The sequence below is a fragment of the Pseudochaenichthys georgianus genome, chromosome 11, assembly GCF_902827115.2.
Source record: "Pseudochaenichthys georgianus chromosome 11, fPseGeo1.2, whole genome shotgun sequence".
NCBI lineage: Eukaryota > Metazoa > Chordata > Actinopteri > Perciformes > Channichthyidae > Pseudochaenichthys > Pseudochaenichthys georgianus.
In genome coordinates, this window is record NC_047513.1 from 9,056,164 (window position 1) to 9,076,714 (window position 20,551).

The window sequence follows — 20,551 nt, forward strand, 5'->3', positions numbered from 1 at the left end:
CCACTATATTAAATACTACAATACAAACTAGTTTAGCGTGCTTATTGGGCTATGGGTAGACTTTACTGTACTTTGTTGTGCTTTTATATTATTCACTTCACTGAGATCATTCAACATTGATTCTGTCTGCCCCTTTGTATCAGTCAGGTACTTACAGTAGTTTATCACACACAATAGGATTAAGTGTGGTTCTTGTTTTTAATTTCCATTTTGATTGTGACTTGAATGTTATTTCACAGTTTTACTGATAAATGTGAGCAAAAGCCATGTTAAATGTGTAATAAAAGTGCCACATTTCCTTTAGATAATGTAGCTTGCACTGAAAACAAATCATGTTGGTGACAAAAAAAAACTACAACTTAAAGAAATACTAATTTAAGTATTGTTTCTTAAGGGTAGGCTATAAAGATGATACTTTCTTGTTCAACAAAGATTGTTGTGGAACATTTGCTATGTCTGTTACTCAAAATGAAAAAGACATATTAAACAAGTGATCACATTTGCGATCTAGCAGAGATACATGAACACATTACATGTTTTAATGAGTCTATGAAACAACAGAATGGAGTGCAAATAAAGGGCCATTATATCCTTACAATAAATAATATACAGGTGTAGATATTTATGGTGAAGCAGTTGATTTTTTCTCATAACATACAACAAAAGAAAGGCCTCTTTAAAAGTGTTAAGAATGCCATATACATGTCTTGACAAGAAAACAACTAACTAAGTTGCTAATCATGAAAAATGTTTTTCTTACCTTTGCACCAATCTGGTTCCCGCACTGGCCGGCCTGGATGTGCACAATTTCCCTCATGACGGCTGTAAATTGGTGATGAGTAAAGTGTTGGCACAGAGATAGAGGTGCTGCTGACCAACTGACAGGCAGGCTGAAGGCTGCACTGCACGGTGGGGGCGGGGCTAAAGTGTTGGGATGCGGCCGTCAGTATGAGCACGGTAATGATTGGCTGAAGTTGTTGGAGCCCCGGTGCTGATTGGCTGAAAGGAGAGAGTTTCTTTCAAGGAACGGAAAAGAAGAAGGATTTTGTCATCACTGTCCCGTTGGAGCCTATATGAAGCATAAGGGTGATGCCCAGCTAAATTAAATGAAACAATAGAGTAAAGAAGAATAGAATGGGTAGATAATTTTACATTTTATAATGAAGAAAATAACTTGTCAACCTAATTTTTGCGTCGTAGCCTATTGTGTATATTTTAGATCACCCTAAGTTTTTTTGCACACTTTTTTTCCAACTTTGTATAGCAAAGTGGCAAAGTGCATACAAACCTAAATATACACTATACAAACAAGTCAAGGAAAACCTATACAAACACATTTGTTCTCCAGAGGGGTTCAATAATTACTCATTCCCAAAAGCAGTGTAGACGTTTGAATACCAGGCTTTTACTTGTTATGGTATTTCTACAATTATGTAATGCTACTTTGGTTTGAGTACAATATTGTAGTTTTTACACCACTGTTTTAAGAAGGGAAGCACATGAATGTAGCAAAGCACTGAACTTGCTTCCCAAAATAAACAGTGTGTTATTTGCAGTTCTCCACTCCGCCACAAGAAGGCGGCCGCTCACAGGGTGAGAGATGGCGTGCTGAATAGAAACCACTGAGCTGCAGTGTTGTGTTCATGGACGCATCATCTCAGCTGCTGTCAAACGGGAATAAACGTCACCTGGGACTAAATTACAATAATTGTTCCCAAAACAGACCGCTATTTATTCCACCATTATCACCTTACTCTACATAAACTACATCATTTATTTTATAACCGGTAAGTGTGTCTCTATTTGACGTCTCTATCCACAGCCATTGTCGATTGTAAACAACAACAGGTCAAATTGATTGTGGTAAAACAGCTAGCCGCCAGCAAAATGCACATAGTAATATAACACACATTTCTCTTACTGCTCTAATGTGTGGTGTTTCCAGTTATTTCAATGGCTTTTAGACAATTTTTACTGCGTAACATTTGTGTAAATGATATTCTATCCATGCTGGTCTGCTCTCAGATACCCAAGCCAAGTTACAGTACAAACAACGGCTACTTTTTGAGGCCTTATATTTTAATATAATAATACAAATGTGTTTGTTTAGAAGATGTCCAAACACTTATTTTATTAAAGTGTGTGTTTGCAAGGTGGGAATTTAATAGTGACTCAGTATTTTTCTTTTGTTTTATTCCACAACTTTCTTTCCTTTTCAGTTTGAATCATGTTCTACACCTGTGGTCCAAACGAGGCTATGGTGGTGTCAGGTACAATTAGGCCTATATAAATCATCTTTCTTCATCAAAAAAATACCATAATCAAATGTATAATTCTTGCTTTTCATTCATCTCCATCCATTCAAAGTGGGGCTTACCAAATATTTAACATTATCTAGTTGATAATTTTGTTAGCAAAGATTGGTATTTCTATTTATCCAGTTGGCTGTCTTATTTTGAAGTAGAACATGCTACAACATCTAATACTATAACAACTTGATGTTGCAATATTTTGTTCACATCACTCAACCTTTGAGGTCTGACTTGAGGCTCTGCTCGGTCTTTTATGTGTCCCAGGGTTTTGTCGTTCTCCTCCACTGATGATACCTGGAGGCCGAGTGTTCGTCATCCCGTGCATCCAGCAGTTACAGAGGTCGGCAAATATGAATGTTTACTGTTTTCTGTCCATCTTTATTCCTGACATTGGTGCTTTTTCATCTCACGCCTAGACTACGACAACTCTCGCCTAGTCTCTCACGCCTAGACTACGACCACTCGCGCCTAGCCTCTCACGCCTAGCTAACTGCAACTCACGCCTAGACTCTCACGCCTAGACTACTGCAACTCACCCCTAGACTCTCACGCCTAGACTACTGCAACTCACGCCTAGACTCTCACGCCTAGACTACTGCAACTCACGCCTAGACTCTCACGCCTAGCTAACTGCAACTCACGCCTAGACTACGACAACTCACGCTTAGACTCTCACGCCTAGACTACGGCAACTCACGCCTAGACTCTCACGTCTAGACTACTGCAACTCACGCTTAGACTCTCACGCCTAGACTCTCACGCCTAGAATACGACAACTCACGCTTAGACTCTCACGCCTAGACTACGGCAACTCACGCCTAGACTCTCACGCCTAGACTACTGTAACTCACGCCTAGACTCTCACGCCTAGACTCTCACGCCTAGACTACGGCAACTCACGCTTAGACTCTCACGCCTAGACTACTGCAACTCACGCCTAGACTCTCAAGCCTAGACTCTCACACCTAGACTACGACAACTCACGCCTAGACTCTCCCGTCTAGACTACTGCAACTCACGCTTAGACTCTCACGCCTAGACTACGGCAACTCACGCCTAGACTCTCCCGCCTAGACTACGACAACTCACGCCTAGACTACGGCAACTCACGCCTAGACTCTCACACCTAGACTACTGCAACTCACGCTTAGACTCTCACGCCTAGACTACTGCAACTCACGCCTAGACTCTCACGCCTAGACTACTGCAACTCACGCCTAGACTCTCACGCCTAGACTACGACAACTCACGCCTAGACTACGGCAACTCACGCCTAGATTCTCACACCTAGACTACGACAACTCACGCCAAGACTCTCACGCCTAGACCACGGCAACTCACGCCTAGACTCTCACACCTAGACTACGGCAACTCACGCCTAGACTCTCACGCCTAGACTCTCACGCCTAGACTACGGCAACTCACGCCTAGACTCTCACGCCTAGACTCTCACACCTAGACTACCACGCCTAGACTACTGCAACTCACGCTTAGACTCTCACGCCTAGACTACTGCAACTCACGCCTAGACTCTCACGCCTAGACTCTCACGCCTAGACTACTGCAACTCACGCCTAGACTCTCACGCCTAGACTACGACAACTCACGTCTAGACTACGGCAACTCACGCCTAGACTCTCACACCTAGACTACGACAACTCACGCCAAGACTCTCACGCCTAGACCACGGCAACTCACGCCTAGACTCTCACGCCTAGACTCTCACACCTAGACTACGGCAACTCACGCCTAGACTCTCACGCCTAGACTACGGCAACTCACGCCTAGACTCTCACGCCTATACTCTCACACCTAGACTACCACGCCTAGACTACTGCAACTCACGCCTAGACTCTCACGCCTAGACTCTCACGTCTAGACTACTGCAACTCACGACTAGACTACGACAACTCACGCCTAGACTCTCACGCCTAGACTACGGCAACTCACGCCTAGACTCTCACGCCTAGACTCTCACGCCTAGACTACTGCAACTCACGACTAGACTACTGCAACTCACGCCTAGACTCTCACGCCTAGACTACGGCAACTCACGCCTAGACTCTCACACCTAGACTCTCACGCCTAGACTACTGCAACTCACGCCTAGACTCTCCCGCCTAGACTCTCCCGTCTAGACTACTGCAACTCACGCTTAGACTCTCACGCCTAGACTACGGCAACTCACGCTTAGACTCTCACGCCTAGACTACTGTAACTCACGCCTAGACTCTCACACCTAGACTCTCACACCTAGACTACGGCAACTCACGCTTAGACTCTCACGCCTAGACTACTGCAACTCACGCCTAGACTCTCACGCCTAGACTCTCACACCTAGACTACGACAACTCACGCCTAGACTCTCCCGTCTAGACTACTGCAACTCACGCTTAGACTCTCACGCCTAGACTACGGCAACTCACGCCTAGACTCTCCCGCCTAGACTACGACAACTCACGCCTAGACTACGGCAACTCACGCCTAGACTCTCACACCTAGACTACTGCAACTCACGCTTAGACTCTCACGCCTAGACTACTGCAACTCACGCCTAGACTCTCACGCCTAGACTCTCACGCCTAGACTACTGCAACTCACGCCTAGACTCTCACGCCTAGACTACGACAACTCACGCCTAGACTACGGCAACTCACGCCTAGACTCTCACACCTAGACTACGACAACTCACGCCAAGACTCTCACGCCTAGACCACGGCAACTCACGCCTAGACTCTCACGCCTAGACTCTCACACCTAGACTACGGCAACTCACGCCTAGACTCTCACATCTAGACTACGGCAACTCACGCCTGGACTCTCACGCCTAGACTCTCACGCCTAGACTACGGCAACTCACGCCTAGACTCTCACGCCTAGACTCTCACACCTAGACTACCACGCCTAGACTACTGCAACTCACGCCTAGACTCTCACGCCTAGACTACTGCAACTCACGACTAGACTACGACAACTCACGCATAGACTCACGTCTAGACTACTGCAACTCACGCCTAGACTCTCACGCCTAGACTCTCACGCCTAGACTACTGCAACTCACGCCTAGACTCTCACGCCTAGACTACTGCAACTCACGCCTAGACTCTCACGCCTAGACTACGGCAACTCACGCTTAGACTCTCACGCCTAGACTACTGCAACTCACGCCTGGACTCTCACGCCTAGACTACTGCAACTCACGCCTGGACTCTCACGCCTAGACTATGGCAACTCACGCTTAGACTCTCACGCCTAGACTACTGCAACTCACGCCTGGACTCTCACGCCTAGACTACTGCAACTCACACCTAGACTCTCACGCCTAGACTACGACAACTCACGCCTAGACTACGGCAACTCACGCCTAGACTACTGCAACTCACGCCTAGATTCTCACACCTAGACTACCACGCCTAGACTCTCACGCCTAGACTACGACAACTCACGCTTAGACTCTCACGCCTAGACTACGGCAACTCACGCCTAGACTCTCACGCCTAGACTACGACAACTCACGCCTAGACTACGGCAACTCACGCCTAGACTCCCACGCCTAGACTACTGCAACTCACGCCTAGACTCTCACACCTAGACTACCACGCCTAGACTACTGCAACTCACGCCTAGACTCTCACGCCTAGACTACGCCAACTCACGCCTAGACTCTCACGCTAGACTACTGCAACTCACGCCTAGACTCTCACACCTAGACTACGGCAACTCACGCCTAGACTCTCACGCCTAGACTACGGCAACTCACGCTTAGACTCTCACGCCTAGACTACGGCAACTCACGCTTAGACTCTCACGCCTAGACTTCGGCAACTCACGCTTAGACTCTCACGCCTAGACTACGGCAACTCACGCTTAGACTCTCACACCTAGACTACGGCAACTCACGCCTAGACTCTCACGCTAGACTACTGCAACTCCCTCCTGGCTGGTCTACTTGCATGTGCCATCCGACCTCTGCAGCTCATCCAGAATGCAGCGGCTAAATGCAATGTAATGTCATGTTTTTAACTGACCTGGTTTGACAAAGAAGATTAGCTTGCAAAAAGCATTAATATTAATTGTAAAGGAAAGATTATCTTTGCACTACAGGATATTTTATTAAAAGGTAACTAACAAACGATATACAAGTCATCACCAAATGTGATCAAAATCCCAGGATGATTGATGGACTCCTATTGGAAACAATGATCATATTCCTCCTCCTTAGCAGATACAAATTATTAGGAGCATCATTTTCTTGTCTAATAATGTCTAATGTAATTCATTTTTTACACAAACCATTGCTTACCTGTTTGTCTACAACTAACATCTCACAACAGCAATTTGATATTGATCAAGCCTGCAGGCAGGACAGGCCTTTTTTCTTTAGCTGGAATCTCAATAGGAGTACATAGCGGAAATAACCTTAATGTATACCATTAGGGCAGTAGATATTCAATCAATAATCATCATTTCCTTTCTGTCTCACCCTGCCTTTCTCCAGGATTTCTCTGAACACGCTGACTCTGAATGTGAAGAGCGATAAAGTGTACACCCGCCATGGGGTGCCTGTCTCCGTCACCGGGATAGCCCAGGTCAGTGTCCCCTCTGCAGAGGGATCAGCAGGAGGGAGTTTCCTAGGGGGAAAGGTCTAGAGTAAAGGACAAATAGTTCCTTAGGGTCATCAGAAGGGAAAAAACAGTCAGTTTACATCTTAACCCGGATACACTTTATAATAAAGAGGCAAGGTTTGTGTATACACTCAGTCAGTTTGTTCATTATGGCTCATCCTCATCTCTTCGTAAGTTACATTCACTAAACAAGGCAAGGCAAGGCAAGGCAAGTTTATTTATATAGCACCTTTCAACACAAGGCAATTCAAAGTGCTTTACAAAAAACGAAAGACATTAAGAAAATGGCATTTAAAATCAGTCATTAAAATGAAAAGATAATAAAAGAAACATTAAAAGAAAAAATACATGGATAAAAGTTACAGTGCAGTTTAAGATGTGAATAGTTCAATTAAAAGCAGCGGCAAAAAGAAAAGTCTTTAGTCTGGATTTAAAAGTAGTAAGAGTTGCAGCGGACCTGCAGGTTTCTGGGAGTTTGTTCCAGATATTTGGAGCATAATAACTGAACGCTGCTTTACCATGTTTAGTTCTGACTCTGGGGACAGAAAGCTGACCAGTCCCTGAAGACCTGAGAGATCTGGATGGTTCATAATTTAGCAGGAGGTCAGAAATGTATTTTGGGCCTAAACCATTCAAAGCTTTATAAACCAGCAGCAGTATTTTGAAATCTATTCTTTGACACATAGGAAGCCAGTGTAAAGACTTCAGAACAGGAGTGATGTGATCCACTTTCTGAGTGTTAGTGAGGAGGAGCAGCGTTCTGAATTAGCTGCAGCTTTCTAATATATTTTTTAGTGAGACCTGCAAAGACACCATTACAGTAGTCCAGTCTACTGAAGATAAAAGCATGGACAAGTTTTTCCAAATCCTGCTGTGACATTAGTTTTTTAATCCTAGATATATTATTTAGGTGATTTTAATGTGACTTTTGAAACTCAGGTCAGAGTCCATGACTACACCTAGATTTCTGGCTTTATCTGTTGTTTTGAATATTGCAGACTGAAGCTCAGCGCTAACTTTTATATGTTCTGCCTTGGCTCCAAAAACCATTACCTCAGTTTTATCTTTGTTTAATTGGAGAAAGTTCTGACACATCCAGTCATTGATTTGTTCAATGCACTTACTCAGTGTTTGAATTGGAGCATAGTCTCCTGGTGAAATTGTTACGTAAATGTGTGTGTCATCCGCATATGGTAACTTATTTTGTTGTTTTTCATTATCTGAGCCAGTGGTAGCATGTAGATGTTAAAGAGAAGAGGCCCCAAGATGGAGCCTTGAGGTACCCCACATGTCATATTTGTCAACTCAGATGTGTATTTATCTATAGAAACAAAGTTTTTTCTGTCCTTTAAGTAGGATTCAAACCAATTTAGAACTGTTTCCGAAAGTCCCACCCAAACAAGGCAAATTCATTTATATAGCACATTTTAAAGTGCCTTAATATATATTAAAACAGTGATTAAAAGCCAAGAGAAAAAACAGATGTGGCAGTTAATGTGGCAGATGGGAGCCTGTTGTAGCTTTTCAAGTCTCAGCATTAGTAAATCATTTTACTATTTGTATGTACTTCAGGCAAATGTGACAACAGCTTCAAATATCACAATATCTTGTGACAAAATACCTCAATATTGATATCACCAAGATGTTGTAGGGGTGACTACTATTTACACAATGAGGTTTTTGATAAATAATCTTCAGGAATGTGGCTGCAATGCCTTAAGTGGCTAAAAGCAAATAATACAGAGTCGGGTAAGTACAGAACACTATTTATTATAATGCGGCTTTTAATTAAACTTGTGTGATATTACCACTTCGAGCAATAAAATGAAAACAAAACAAAATAAAAACCACTTATATACTAACAAAGCACTTATATACTAATAAAGGACTGGCCAGTTGAGTAGCACTTGAAATGTTTTGGCTCTATGAAACCTGATGTACTTATGAAGTTTGTATCTTCTTGGTCGAATGAACTTATTGTAAGTCGTTTTGGATAAAAGCATCAGCTAAATGCAATGTAATTACAAAATAAATGCAGATATGTAGTCCTCATATTGGTACATTTCCAAGCACTACTTGGTATTATTATGATTGTTTTATTATCAGAGTGTCTGGTATTGGTTTGCATAGAAAAAGAGCTGCCATGGGGAAAGAAAACAGCAATATTTTTCAGTTTTTGCTTTTTCCCACAGATGAAGATCCAGGGTCAGAACAAACAGATGCTGGCTGCAGCTTGCCAAATGTTCATGGGGAAGTCAGAAGCAGAGATCGCTCAGATCGCCTTGGAGACGCTGGAGGGACACCAGCGGGCCATCATCGCCCACCTGACTGTGGAGGTAAGGGTGTTAATTAAACGAAGGGATTCAAAAACCTGGTTAAGAATTGTTACCCTGAATCACCTACTACCTTCAAATGCGCCTGGATAAACAATTTCCTAACAGACCGTCCTCAGACAGTGAAAATAGACCCTTATTGCTCCTCCACCCTGCGGGGAGCAGGGCTGCGTGCTGAGCCCTCTACTCTAAACACACGACTGCTCTCCCATTCACCCCTCCAACTCCGTTATAACATGTGCGGATGACACCACTGTGGTTGGTCAAATATATAAGAGAGACGACGAGTCGGCATACAGAGACGAGATCCTGAAGCTGTCTGCGTGGTGTTCAGCAAACAACCTACATCTGAACACAAGCAAAACAAAAGAAATCATCATAGACTTCAGAAAACACCGTCCAGAACCCGCCCCCCTTCACCTCAATGGAGAGAAAGTGGTGGGTCTCCACCTTTAAGTTCCTGGGGGTACACATTTCGGAGAGCCTCAAGCTGGACAGCACACACCACTGCAGCAGTTAAGAAGGCCCAGCAGCGACTACACTTCCTGAGGGTGCTTCGGAGAAATCGAGTGAACAAGAAGCTGCTGGTGTCCTTCTACCGGACGACCATTGAGGGCGTGCTGTCATACTCCATCTCTGTGTGGTATGCAGGATGCTCAGCTGCGGACAAGAAAGCCCTGCAGAGAGTGATCAGGATGGCAGAGAAAACCATCAGCTGCCCCCTGCCCTCTCTGGAACACATCTCCACCTCCCGCTGCCTCAGCAGAGCAAAAGAATAAAGGACAGCTCTCACCCGGGTCACAGACTGCTGTCTCTCCTGCCTTCTGGGAGGAGAGACAGGAGCTTCAAGTCACGGACAAACAGACTCAAAAACAGTTTCTACCCCTGGGCCGTCAGGCTGCTTAACCACCACACTTAATGCAATAACCGTAACCATCTTCACACATACACACTTTGAATGCACTTTAAAAATGATATACTATTTTTATATCAATATCTTTAACTATGTATCCTCCCCGTATGATTGCTTATGTTGTCTGTCCTACTGCCGTGTTTTTAATGTTATGTATGTCTAGTTTTTGCACACTGGGACAGAGTTGCACTCTGAATCTCGTTGTACTTTTTGTATACAATAAAAAGCTTTAACTTAAAATAAACTTGACTTGTAAATGTACTCAGTTTCAAATATGTCATTGTTCTTAGTTGCATTCAGTGAGTATAAGATGGAAAAGCTCATGTTAAAGGTTTGTTTATGTCACATTGCTTCTAACAAGGTTGAATATCTGAAATAATACCGTGATAGTTCTGATGCTTTCATGACCTTGAGAGACACTGAACTTCCTCCTACAGGAGATCTACAAGGACAGGAAGAAGTTCTCGGAGCAGGTTTTTAAGGTGGCCTCCTCTGACCTGGTCAACATGGGCATCAGCGTGGTCAGCTACACGCTCAAAGACGTTCACGACGACCAGGTACCCACTTATCTTCTCATATCTTTATTAATGTGTCTTTTTCCAAATGTATAATTGCAACTCTTTGTCGGCTAGCCCTTCACTAGCTATTTGAATCTGACGTCCACAAAAAAACGATTGATTAATGAATGAATGATGTTTATTCGCCGTTTGTTTACTGGGTTTGCCAGGGTCCTTTTATTCTTTTAAACAAATTGACGACCAATTTACCTTCTAATTCAAGGAAAATAATTGCACACCAAAAGTTGACACTGCCATCAACGTGCACATCTCACTATATTTTGCCCCGAGCCATTACAAGCCAAGGCAGGAGGCATTATGTTTGGCCATATGATTGTCAGTGCCTCTCATTCACGTGTACGCGATATCTCTAGGATGCCTTGAGGGAATAGCTTAGACACACACTCTCACTTGTGAATAAACTGGTTAGAATTTGAGGGTCAAAGGTCAAGAGTAGTGTGTGCAAAAAATTGTAGTGGCAGATAATAATTGCACGTTATTATATAACATTATTAATAATATTGCACATGTTATATAGCAGAGAGTAACACTGGAAGGTGGTGATTGTGGTGTATGGGTTTGTTGTCAACAGAAAAAGCTGCAGCAACTCGGACAGCTGCTGCAACAATCGGTTTGCATAACCAAAGCATTTCTGCACAAACTGTCAGAAACCGTCTCAGGGAAGCTCATCTGCATGCTCGTCGTCCTCATCGGGGTCTCGACCTGACTCCGGTTCGTCGTCGTCACCGACTTGAGTGGGCAAATGCTCACATTCGATGGCGTCTGGCACGTTGGAGAGGTGTTCTCTTCACGGATGAATCCCGGTTTTCACTGTTCAGGGCAGATGGCAGACAGCGTGTGTGGCGTCGTGTGGGTGAGCGGTTTTCTGATGTCAATGTTGTGAATCGAGTGGCCCATGGTGGTGGTGGTGGGGTTATGGTATGGGCAGGCGTATGTTATGGACGACGAACACAGGTGCATTTTATTGATGGCATTGTGAATGCACAGAGATACCGTGACGAGATCCTGAGGCCCATTGTTGTGCCATTCATCCACGACCATCACCTCATGCAGAGATGTTCACAAGTCTTTTTTTGCAAGTCCAAGTCAAGTCTCAATTCTTTGGTCACGAGTCCAAGTCAAGTCTCAAGTCTTTGTGGGGTGAGACTTGATCAAGTCTCAAGTCTTTGGTCACGAGTCCAAGTCAAGTCTCAAGTCTCTAAAAAAATAAAAGTCTCATGTCTCTTCTGGTTGTAATAAGCCTTATATTGTCTGCTGCTATCCAGTCTGTTAAGAATACTGCACAGCTATATCTAAGAAATTCAAAGCATTTACTGTGTTATTATCACTCCTATATCTATTAGCATACAGTATCAGTACTGATTAGTTGTTTGTTATATGATCACTTTAAACAGGCTATTGCAATATGAGGAAAAACATCACACTTTAGCTAAATGCAAACAACTTATAAGCAAAACACTTCAGAATCAGAAATCAGTATCACAAATACTTTATTAATCCCCCGCAGGGAAACTGTTAAAAGTACTTAAAAGCGGGTAATGATTAACGTTACCGACCGTTTTTATGTCATGTCAAGAGTTGGATGTCAACGCCACTCAACTCAAACAAGTGTGACAAGCAAACATTCACTCATCTTTTCAAATATTCAGTTACAAAGCTAGAAGCAAGCTAAGTTAACATTACATAGCTGATGCTGAGCTAAACATGTTTGCTAACCGTCCATGCGTTAATGTGACTGACCTCTCCGGGTGAGTTTTCAAGTGCCTGATGAAATTCGACGTTGTTGCGCCAGCATCCTTGATTTTGATATTGCAGACTTTGCAGTGTGCGCTCCTTTTGTTGGTGCCGCCGGCGTTTTGTTCAAAGTTTTTGTAGTTGAACCTAATTACAAGCGGTACAGCTGCAGGTGTGCCGCCGGTCGCCATGGTGTTACTACGAGGTAGTAACAGTACGCACGTCTGCGTAATGAGCCCGGCTAAAGTAACTGGATGGCCTACCTGCCTGTCAGCCTTCCATCTGGGCACAAACTTATCTCGTGCCCTCATTGGTCATGTGCGCGTTCGTGTGTGTTGGAGGAGGCGGGCTCTATAAGGAAGTAGCAGCCTCTAGCAGATTATCTCCGGTTGTGTATTTTCAAATTCTAGCGATCTCGAGCCGGTTTCTCTCAAATGTACCTACCCCACCTTTAATACGCCAAACATAGAAAACACAATGATTGTTCACGAGTCCCAACACACGAGTCCAAGTCGAGTCTGAAGTCTTTTGGTCACGAGTCCAAGTCAAGTCTGAAGTCTCTGTGTGTGCGACTTAAGTGCGACTCGAGTCCGAGTCCCCATGTTGCAAGGATCTGCACACAATTCCTGGAGGCTGAAAACATCCCAGTTCTTGCATGGCCAGCATACTCACCGGACATGTCACCCATTGAGTATGTTTGGGATGCTCTGGATCGGCGTATACGACAGCGTGTTCCAGTTCCTGCCAATATCCAGCAACTTGGCACAGCCATTGAAGAGGAGTGGACCAACATTCCACAGGCCACAATCAACAACCTGATCAACTCTATGCGAAGGAGATGTGTTGCACTGCGTGAGGCAAATGGTGGTCACACCAGATACTGACTGGTTTTCGGACCCCCCCAGACCCCCCCAATAAAGCAAAACTGCACATTTCAGAGTGGCCTTTTATTGTGGCCAGCCTAAGGCACACCTGTGCAATAATCATGCTGTCTAATCAGCATCTTGATATGCCACACCTGTGAGGTGGGATGGATTATCTCGGCAAAGGAGAAGTGCTCACGATCACAGATTTTTTCAGATTTGTGAACAATAGTTGAGAGAAATGGTTATTTTGTGTATATAGAAAATGTTTTAGATCTTTGAGTTCATCTCATGAAAAATGGGAGCAAAAACAAAAGTGTTGCATTTATATTTTTGTTCAGTGTATGTCTCGAATGAAGATCGCACAACTAACATCTCTTTCTGGTGCTCAGGATTATCTGCATTCACTGGGGAAGGCTCGAACAGCCCAGGTTCAGAAGGACGCCCGCATTGGAGAGGCCAAGAACAAGAGAGATGCTGTGATCAGGGTGAGATATATCACGTGGCCCCCATCCCACAGGATATTGTTGTTCCTCTCAAAATGTAAATCAGGACATAAACCGGGTTTCTTTATATTGTGATGATCATCTTCTCTGTAGAAATCAGTTTTTAGTCATTTTTTCCTAAGTCTGTTCTGCTCAGTTAACCGTCAAAATTGTTGTTGCTACTTTTAGCATTTGTATGCTAATATATGATTCTCAAGAGTGATTACCGTTGATCCCTATTTTCCGCCTCCTTACTCTGTTCCTGTTTGTCTCTGCGTCCCTGCAGGAGGCTCATGCGATGCAGGAGAAAGTCTCGGCTCAGTACAAGAATGAGATCGAGATGGCGAAGGCTCAGAGGGACTATGAGCTGAAGAAGGCAGCCTATGACCTGGAGGTGAACACTAAGAAGGCGGAGTCGGAGATGGCCTACCAGCTGCAGGTACACAGGAGGTTCAAAAGAGTTTGTTCAGTGAAACCTGACCGGATTTAAAGCTGTACGAAATACTACATGAATCATGTACTGTGTGTCTTCCAGGTGGCCAAGACGAAGCAGCGCATAGAGGAGGAGAAAATGCAGGTCCAGGTGGTGGAGCGCACGCAGCAGATCATGCTGCAGGAGCAGGAGATCACCCGTAGGGAGAAGGAGCTGGAGGCCAAGGTGAAGAAACCTGCAGACGCTGAGCGGTACCGCCTGGAGAAGCTGGCTGAAGCTCAGCGGTGAGACTCGAGTTCACTAACGGCTGCTCTTCTGAAACTACAGTTTTAGTACTGAGATTTAACCCCCTGTGTTTTACAATCTCTGTTGTTGAAGGGTTATGAAAGACTATAGATCTGAAGCTTCAAAGTAACAGGCAACTGGAGTTGTCAAAGAAATGCAGTGAAGTAAAACAATATTTGCCTTTTTAAAATGTAGTAAGGTATAACTGAATGATATGGAAACATTCTTGCAGTTGCAGGACTGATAAACACTCAAGTAAAAAAGCTCAAAAAGCTACATTGAATACATGTACTTACCCACACTGATTAAAAGAAGACAGGTGGAGTATTTTACAGCCACTGACAAATAGTTTTTAAGAAAACAAACCCAATTCATGACTGGCTGAACCATCTGTCTCTATATAACTCTACATTTCTCTCTTTGTCCAGTCTCAAGATGATCATGGAGGCGGAGGCTGAAGCCCAGTCCATCAGGGTGAGTCACAGATCTCTGCAGCTGAATCCATCTCCGCTCTCTTTCTAAATAGTTCAAAGTGGATATCATGTTGGGATGGGAGTTTCCCTTTGTGGTTCCCTAAGGTAGTACGTTCCTTGTCTCCTTCAGATGAAAGGTGAAGCCGAGGCGTTTGCGGTGGAGGCCAAAGGTCGCGCTCAGGCGGAGCAGATGGCCAAGAAGGCAGAGGCCTTCCAACAGTACAAGGATGGAGCCATGGTGGACATGCTGCTGGAGAAACTGCCTCTGGTGAGAGATGGCACCATAATGAAGCTCCATAACAGCCATTTACACTTTGTATACAGTATACACCCTCATTTGAAAGTTTTTGGTAAACATTTGGTAAGATCTGTGTCACCCACTAGATGGCAGAAGAGATCAGCCGGCCTCTGTGTGAAGCCAATAAGATCACCATGGTGTCCAGTGGGGGGGGGGAGGTGGGCGCAGCCAAACTGTCAGGAGAGGTGATGGACATCATGGTCCGCCTCCCCGCCGCCGTGGAGAAACTGACCGGAGTCAACATCTCCCAGGTAACACATCCATAACTTTTCTGACTCTGGTCTGCTGATACATGTCCTGTCTCGATGATGCAAGAATGTTTAAAAAAGCAGCATTCATTTATTTATTTGTATGATAGTTTAGTGGGAATGCTGACACCGCATTCCAACTATCTGTTATGCTACGCACGAAATTCTTTATTATTCCGCCGGGTTATTTTGCGCCACTTCTTCTCCCACATTGAACATCGCAGAAACTCCGTTCAAACATCAAAACGTTCAGCTCGGTCGGGAATAAATGGCTATTACTTTTATCATTCATAACTTTCATAATTCCAGAGATACATCCCATTTTTAACATGGAAGTCAATGGAGAAACTCTTCAGACTTGAAAAAAAATCTTCATGCGACTTCAACTGTTCCTTCATACTTTCACTCAGAAACCTCATTCCAACTTTCAAATGTTGTTCGTGTTAAACAACTTCTGAATCTGATTCATACTTTTAGAGATATTAAACATTGTTCAGACCTTGGTAAAGAGGCCTTCTTCAGATTTTAACATTCGTGTGTATTGAGCAGCTCGATAAGGTGCGTGATCTCAAAGCTGGAGTGGAGGACCGCTTGAAATGTGCCTTCATATTTGTTTTCAAACCTGCCATAATTCCCAAACCCTACACTCCTGAGACATAATTTTTCATGACAATCGTAGGAAAACATCTCGTAGCTTTCAAGCACATCACACATTCAAGCCCCCAGTGTTCATGTATCATTTCAATCTAAATTCTTCACTTTCTTCTTACACATTACATTTCAGCATAGCAATTCAGCGTCAGCTTTTCAGCATAAAGCAATCCCACTAGTAATTTCTTCAGGAATTGCATTCTCTAGTTATTATTATCATGGGTTGATATAGGGCAGTGAGACCACATAACTAGAATGAGTAGCACAGATATTACCATTACAATCAACACAGCAGGATCGTCTGGGCAACGGGCATTTTTATGTGAAGCGTTGCCATTGCAAATAAATGTTTCTTCCACATTTGATTCACAATTACTATAACAACATTTCCATCCTTTAGACTGCACAGAGACCACATAAAAAAACATTTAAACAGACAATACAGAAATGTCACATAACAGAAAAGCAGAATAAAACATGAAATACTAATGTCACATAAATAAAGAATACAGATTAAAACCAACACGGGCAAGTCGACTAGTGACGCTTTGTGTTAACAACTCAATTATGATCATCTTCTCTCATTGTATGACAAATTCATACGAATATAGTTGAGTTACTTTAACCAATGGTGCAAAAAAATACCAAACAACAATATATTAAACTAATAAGGTTAAGTTATAATGCGTTATTAATACAAAGAAATGATACATGGAACTTAAAGAAAGATCTCCCTCTCTTGCCCTCTTCCTGCAGGTGACCTCAGGTACCGGCTGAAGAGAAACAGCAGTGTGGTGACCGGACAGATCCACTCCGGCTCTTTGCATGAGTCTGCTCACACTAACAACAGATATTTATTTAGTCTTCAGCTGTGATTCGGAGTTGCGAAAATATCATATTTGATCACCGATACGCGGCTCTATGTGATCTGAGGTACTGTGCTCCTCTGGCTACTGTCACTGTTGTTATCTCGGTTGTTGTTTTTATATAGGCTACTGTTTTTTTTTTAATTACATGCATAATCACATGACATTCAAATTACAATTCTTCTTCATACTTTATTTAAAAAACCCAGACTGTGACTTAATTTACTTTGACTTTACCAGACTTTGAAATGCTTAGGAACAACACCTTTTAACAGAAGCCTCTTTGTATCCCATACTTTTTCCCCCATTCATTTTAAAATTCCTTTTTCTTTCCATCCCTGTTTTTCTCTCTGCAGTATGTCAGATCGTGTGTGTCTGTGTCACTGTATTGAGAAATGATTTATTTGTCTGAGTCACTTCCACTGTCTGCGTTTAACTGTAAATGTCTCCTCCATAACTGCCTGTCCACTGCCTTGCTGCCAAACCTTAAGTGCATCTTAACATGAGTTTGTAACACAAACACGGCTTCATTTCCTAATCCTTCTAACATGTCATACTCTAATACTAGGACAAAACCACCGCCTGTGGTCATGGCCATCCCTCATCCTCATCATGGGATTTGATTAGTGTAATAATTTTGAAATTAGGTTTTTCAAGTTGTGATGGATGGTCTAAGCCAGGGGTATCAAACTCAAGGCCCGGAGGCCAAATCCGGCCCGCAACTTCATTTTATGTGGCCCCACAAGAGCTTGCAAAGAATATAATATGTTTATTATACGGTTACATGCTACTTTACAGAAGCACGTTGCCCATAAACTACATGTCCCACAATGCATCTCAAATTTGACTTTTTTCTCAGAATTTGACTTTTTTTTTCTTCAGAATATGCATTTTTTTTCTTAGACTTTGCCTTTTTCTCAGAATTAGATTTTTTTTTCAAAATGTCTCAATTTGGCTTTTCTTTTTCAAACATTTTGTGACATTCTCACTGTAGAGACTTGCAATTATTTGCCCTATACTTCTGCTTTCAGACGTAGTTAATTATGAAGTTATTACCCTATCCGATAATAATCCAATTCAGAGGCAATAATGTAATACATTATTTTATATATATTAAATATTTTTATATGTATTTTTATATAGTCTTAAAGTTACAACTGGCCCTTTGAGTGCAACCATAATGCTGATGTGGCCCGTGATGAAATTAAGTTTGACACCCCTGCTCTAAGCAAACAGGTAATCAAAATGATAATGCAATGTGTTAACATGTATGCCATACTTTCTTTATATCTGTCATTGATTTCTATTTTCTATTTGTGTGTTCTCCATTCATACTAACGTCCACTTGCTGAATCAGTGTTAATATTTGTAATAAACCCTTTGCTCAAAGCATACCAGTATTATAATACAAAAAGCAGTGCAGCAGACCCATGCCACACATTTCTCTGTGACTTAAATTATTAGCAAAAGTTGTCCATGTTCACTTACTGTATACTAACCCACCCATATGTCCATCTCCCTTGACTTTATGTCCTAAGCTCTTTAACACGTTACTAACTAGTTGATATTTTTTAGAACTGTCATCAGAGCACTGCAATGGTCACTTTACAGCCCTTTCTACTAGATGCTTATATTGTTGGCAAGCCTAGAAATGTAAATCTATGTACTTTTAACCTCACTGTAAATCAGCCTATCTATACAACATACAGTACATACAATGTATATATGTAATATGATAAGAGAAAGAAACTCTTAATTGATCAACTATAGGCATTATGATATGCTGAAAGTCCAACAGATCTTGGCTAAAACGGAAGCTAAAAAAATTCAGACTTGTGGTTCAGGCTCCCTTGAAACGTGTACAGTGTACTACATGTATTGTATACCTAAAGGGAAGTGGGGCACCATTTGGGTTATTGTGGCATTTATGTAGCAGCTCTCATAAAGATGTAGCTTGTGGAGCAAGTGGGTAGCTTTAACCTTCAATTGTAGCAATGTGAATACCAGAGTTTCATTTTGAGGTAAATGTATGGAAATGCTAAACTGTAAAGTATTCGTGTTTATTTTTTATGGATTACTGTTTACAGCTTGTACTTCAGGGGAAGGATTGCTCGGCTTTGGTCAGGAATGATTGTTGAAATAGATCAAATGAGAAGTTGATTTATTTGTCTTTATTTCACTGTATTCTGGTCAATCTTGCTGTATTGTGTACTGTATTGATTTGTTAACTTATTTATGATACAAAGTTAATACTAATCCAATTATTGTAAAACATTTAAAATGTCTTGCATTTTATAATAGTTATTTCATAAATAAAGTCACCCAGAATGATAAAGGTTTAGGAGCTAGCTCTGAAGTGTTGGTTCTTAAAAAGTGCTCTAACTTGCCTTATTCCATAACTATATCACACTTTCACCGGGCTGGGTGTTCAAAACATGTTTTATGTTGGAACTGTATTTTATAGATCTAGAAAAATAAATGCATGTCTAATTTATTCTGACAGCACTGAACCTAAAATAGTATTTTTCCTCCATGAAAAACCGGCCTAAACACCTCACTATTTATCCATCTGTGGCCATGTGTGTTTCCTTCGAACTGCTGATTACAGCACAGCCAAATGTGTTGCAATGGCATTCTGAAAGTACATTCAATCTATTAAAAGAGGGACACTAGTATTTTGATGCATAATTGTTACACTAACTGTAACTTTATTATATGCAAATGTTTTCAGTCAATACTGTGCGGCTTTAATGTGAAATTACCAAAGTAGAAGGAAATGTATTGGCTATAGAACTGTGATCTCTATTTTCGGGATGTTTTAATTGTAATGGTACTCTGTTGCACTTCATATAGATATTTATTCAGTCTATATTTGATATTGAATACAGTACTGTTTGCTTCACACGCCACCATTAACAACTGTAACTAAAGGCAGTGTTTTAAGGTAAATGTATTTTAGGCTGTAAAGTTTTCTGTGTTATTTCAACTCACTGATTTGCACTTTGATGCTTTGTAATTACTGTCTGTGCACGTTACAATCCTATACATAATAAAGTTTCTGTTCGTTAAAGGGAAACCAAACTGTGTTCTCTGCTATTCTGAAAACAGAACAATTACATTTTATATTACTAATATTTACTTATATTTGTACGTTTGATTTGTGCATGCGTTTGGCCGTATATATATGTGTTCCTGTTTTTATTTGTCATCAATGGGCATGTTTTGTTGTTTTTTAAATGTAACTGCAAGTTTTTAGGGGACCCTATGATGGAGTTATTAAATGCATGATGGAGTTTAGTAAAGATTAACTAAATGTAATGTTGATTTAAGATGTCCGGTTACATTGACAATTCCTTGGAGCTTGAGTTTTCCCCTTTTAGCACTGAGCTGCTCCATTAGAGCTACAGTGCCTTCTAAGGAGTAATTACAAATAAATTGAGATGTGTTTTATGCT

General features: G+C 42.2%; 1 protein-coding gene across 1 annotated transcript; it reads left to right on the top strand.

Moving 5' to 3' along the window:
- Positions 1–1,627: 1,627 nt before the first annotated feature.
- On the top strand, positions 1,628–18,173 carry flot1a (flotillin 1a). The gene is made up of 13 exons (XM_034094712.2): positions 1,628–1,787; positions 2,220–2,270; positions 2,577–2,652; positions 6,811–6,901; positions 9,130–9,273; positions 10,621–10,740; positions 13,751–13,846; positions 14,130–14,282; positions 14,379–14,560; positions 14,990–15,035; positions 15,165–15,302; positions 15,419–15,583; positions 16,988–18,173. Exons 2-13 carry the CDS (start codon positions 2,228–2,230, stop codon positions 17,006–17,008), a joined length of 1,275 nt encoding a protein of 424 aa, XP_033950603.1. The 5' UTR covers positions 1,628–1,787; positions 2,220–2,227; the 3' UTR covers positions 17,009–18,173.
- The last annotated feature ends 2,378 nt before the right edge of the window (positions 18,174–20,551 follow it).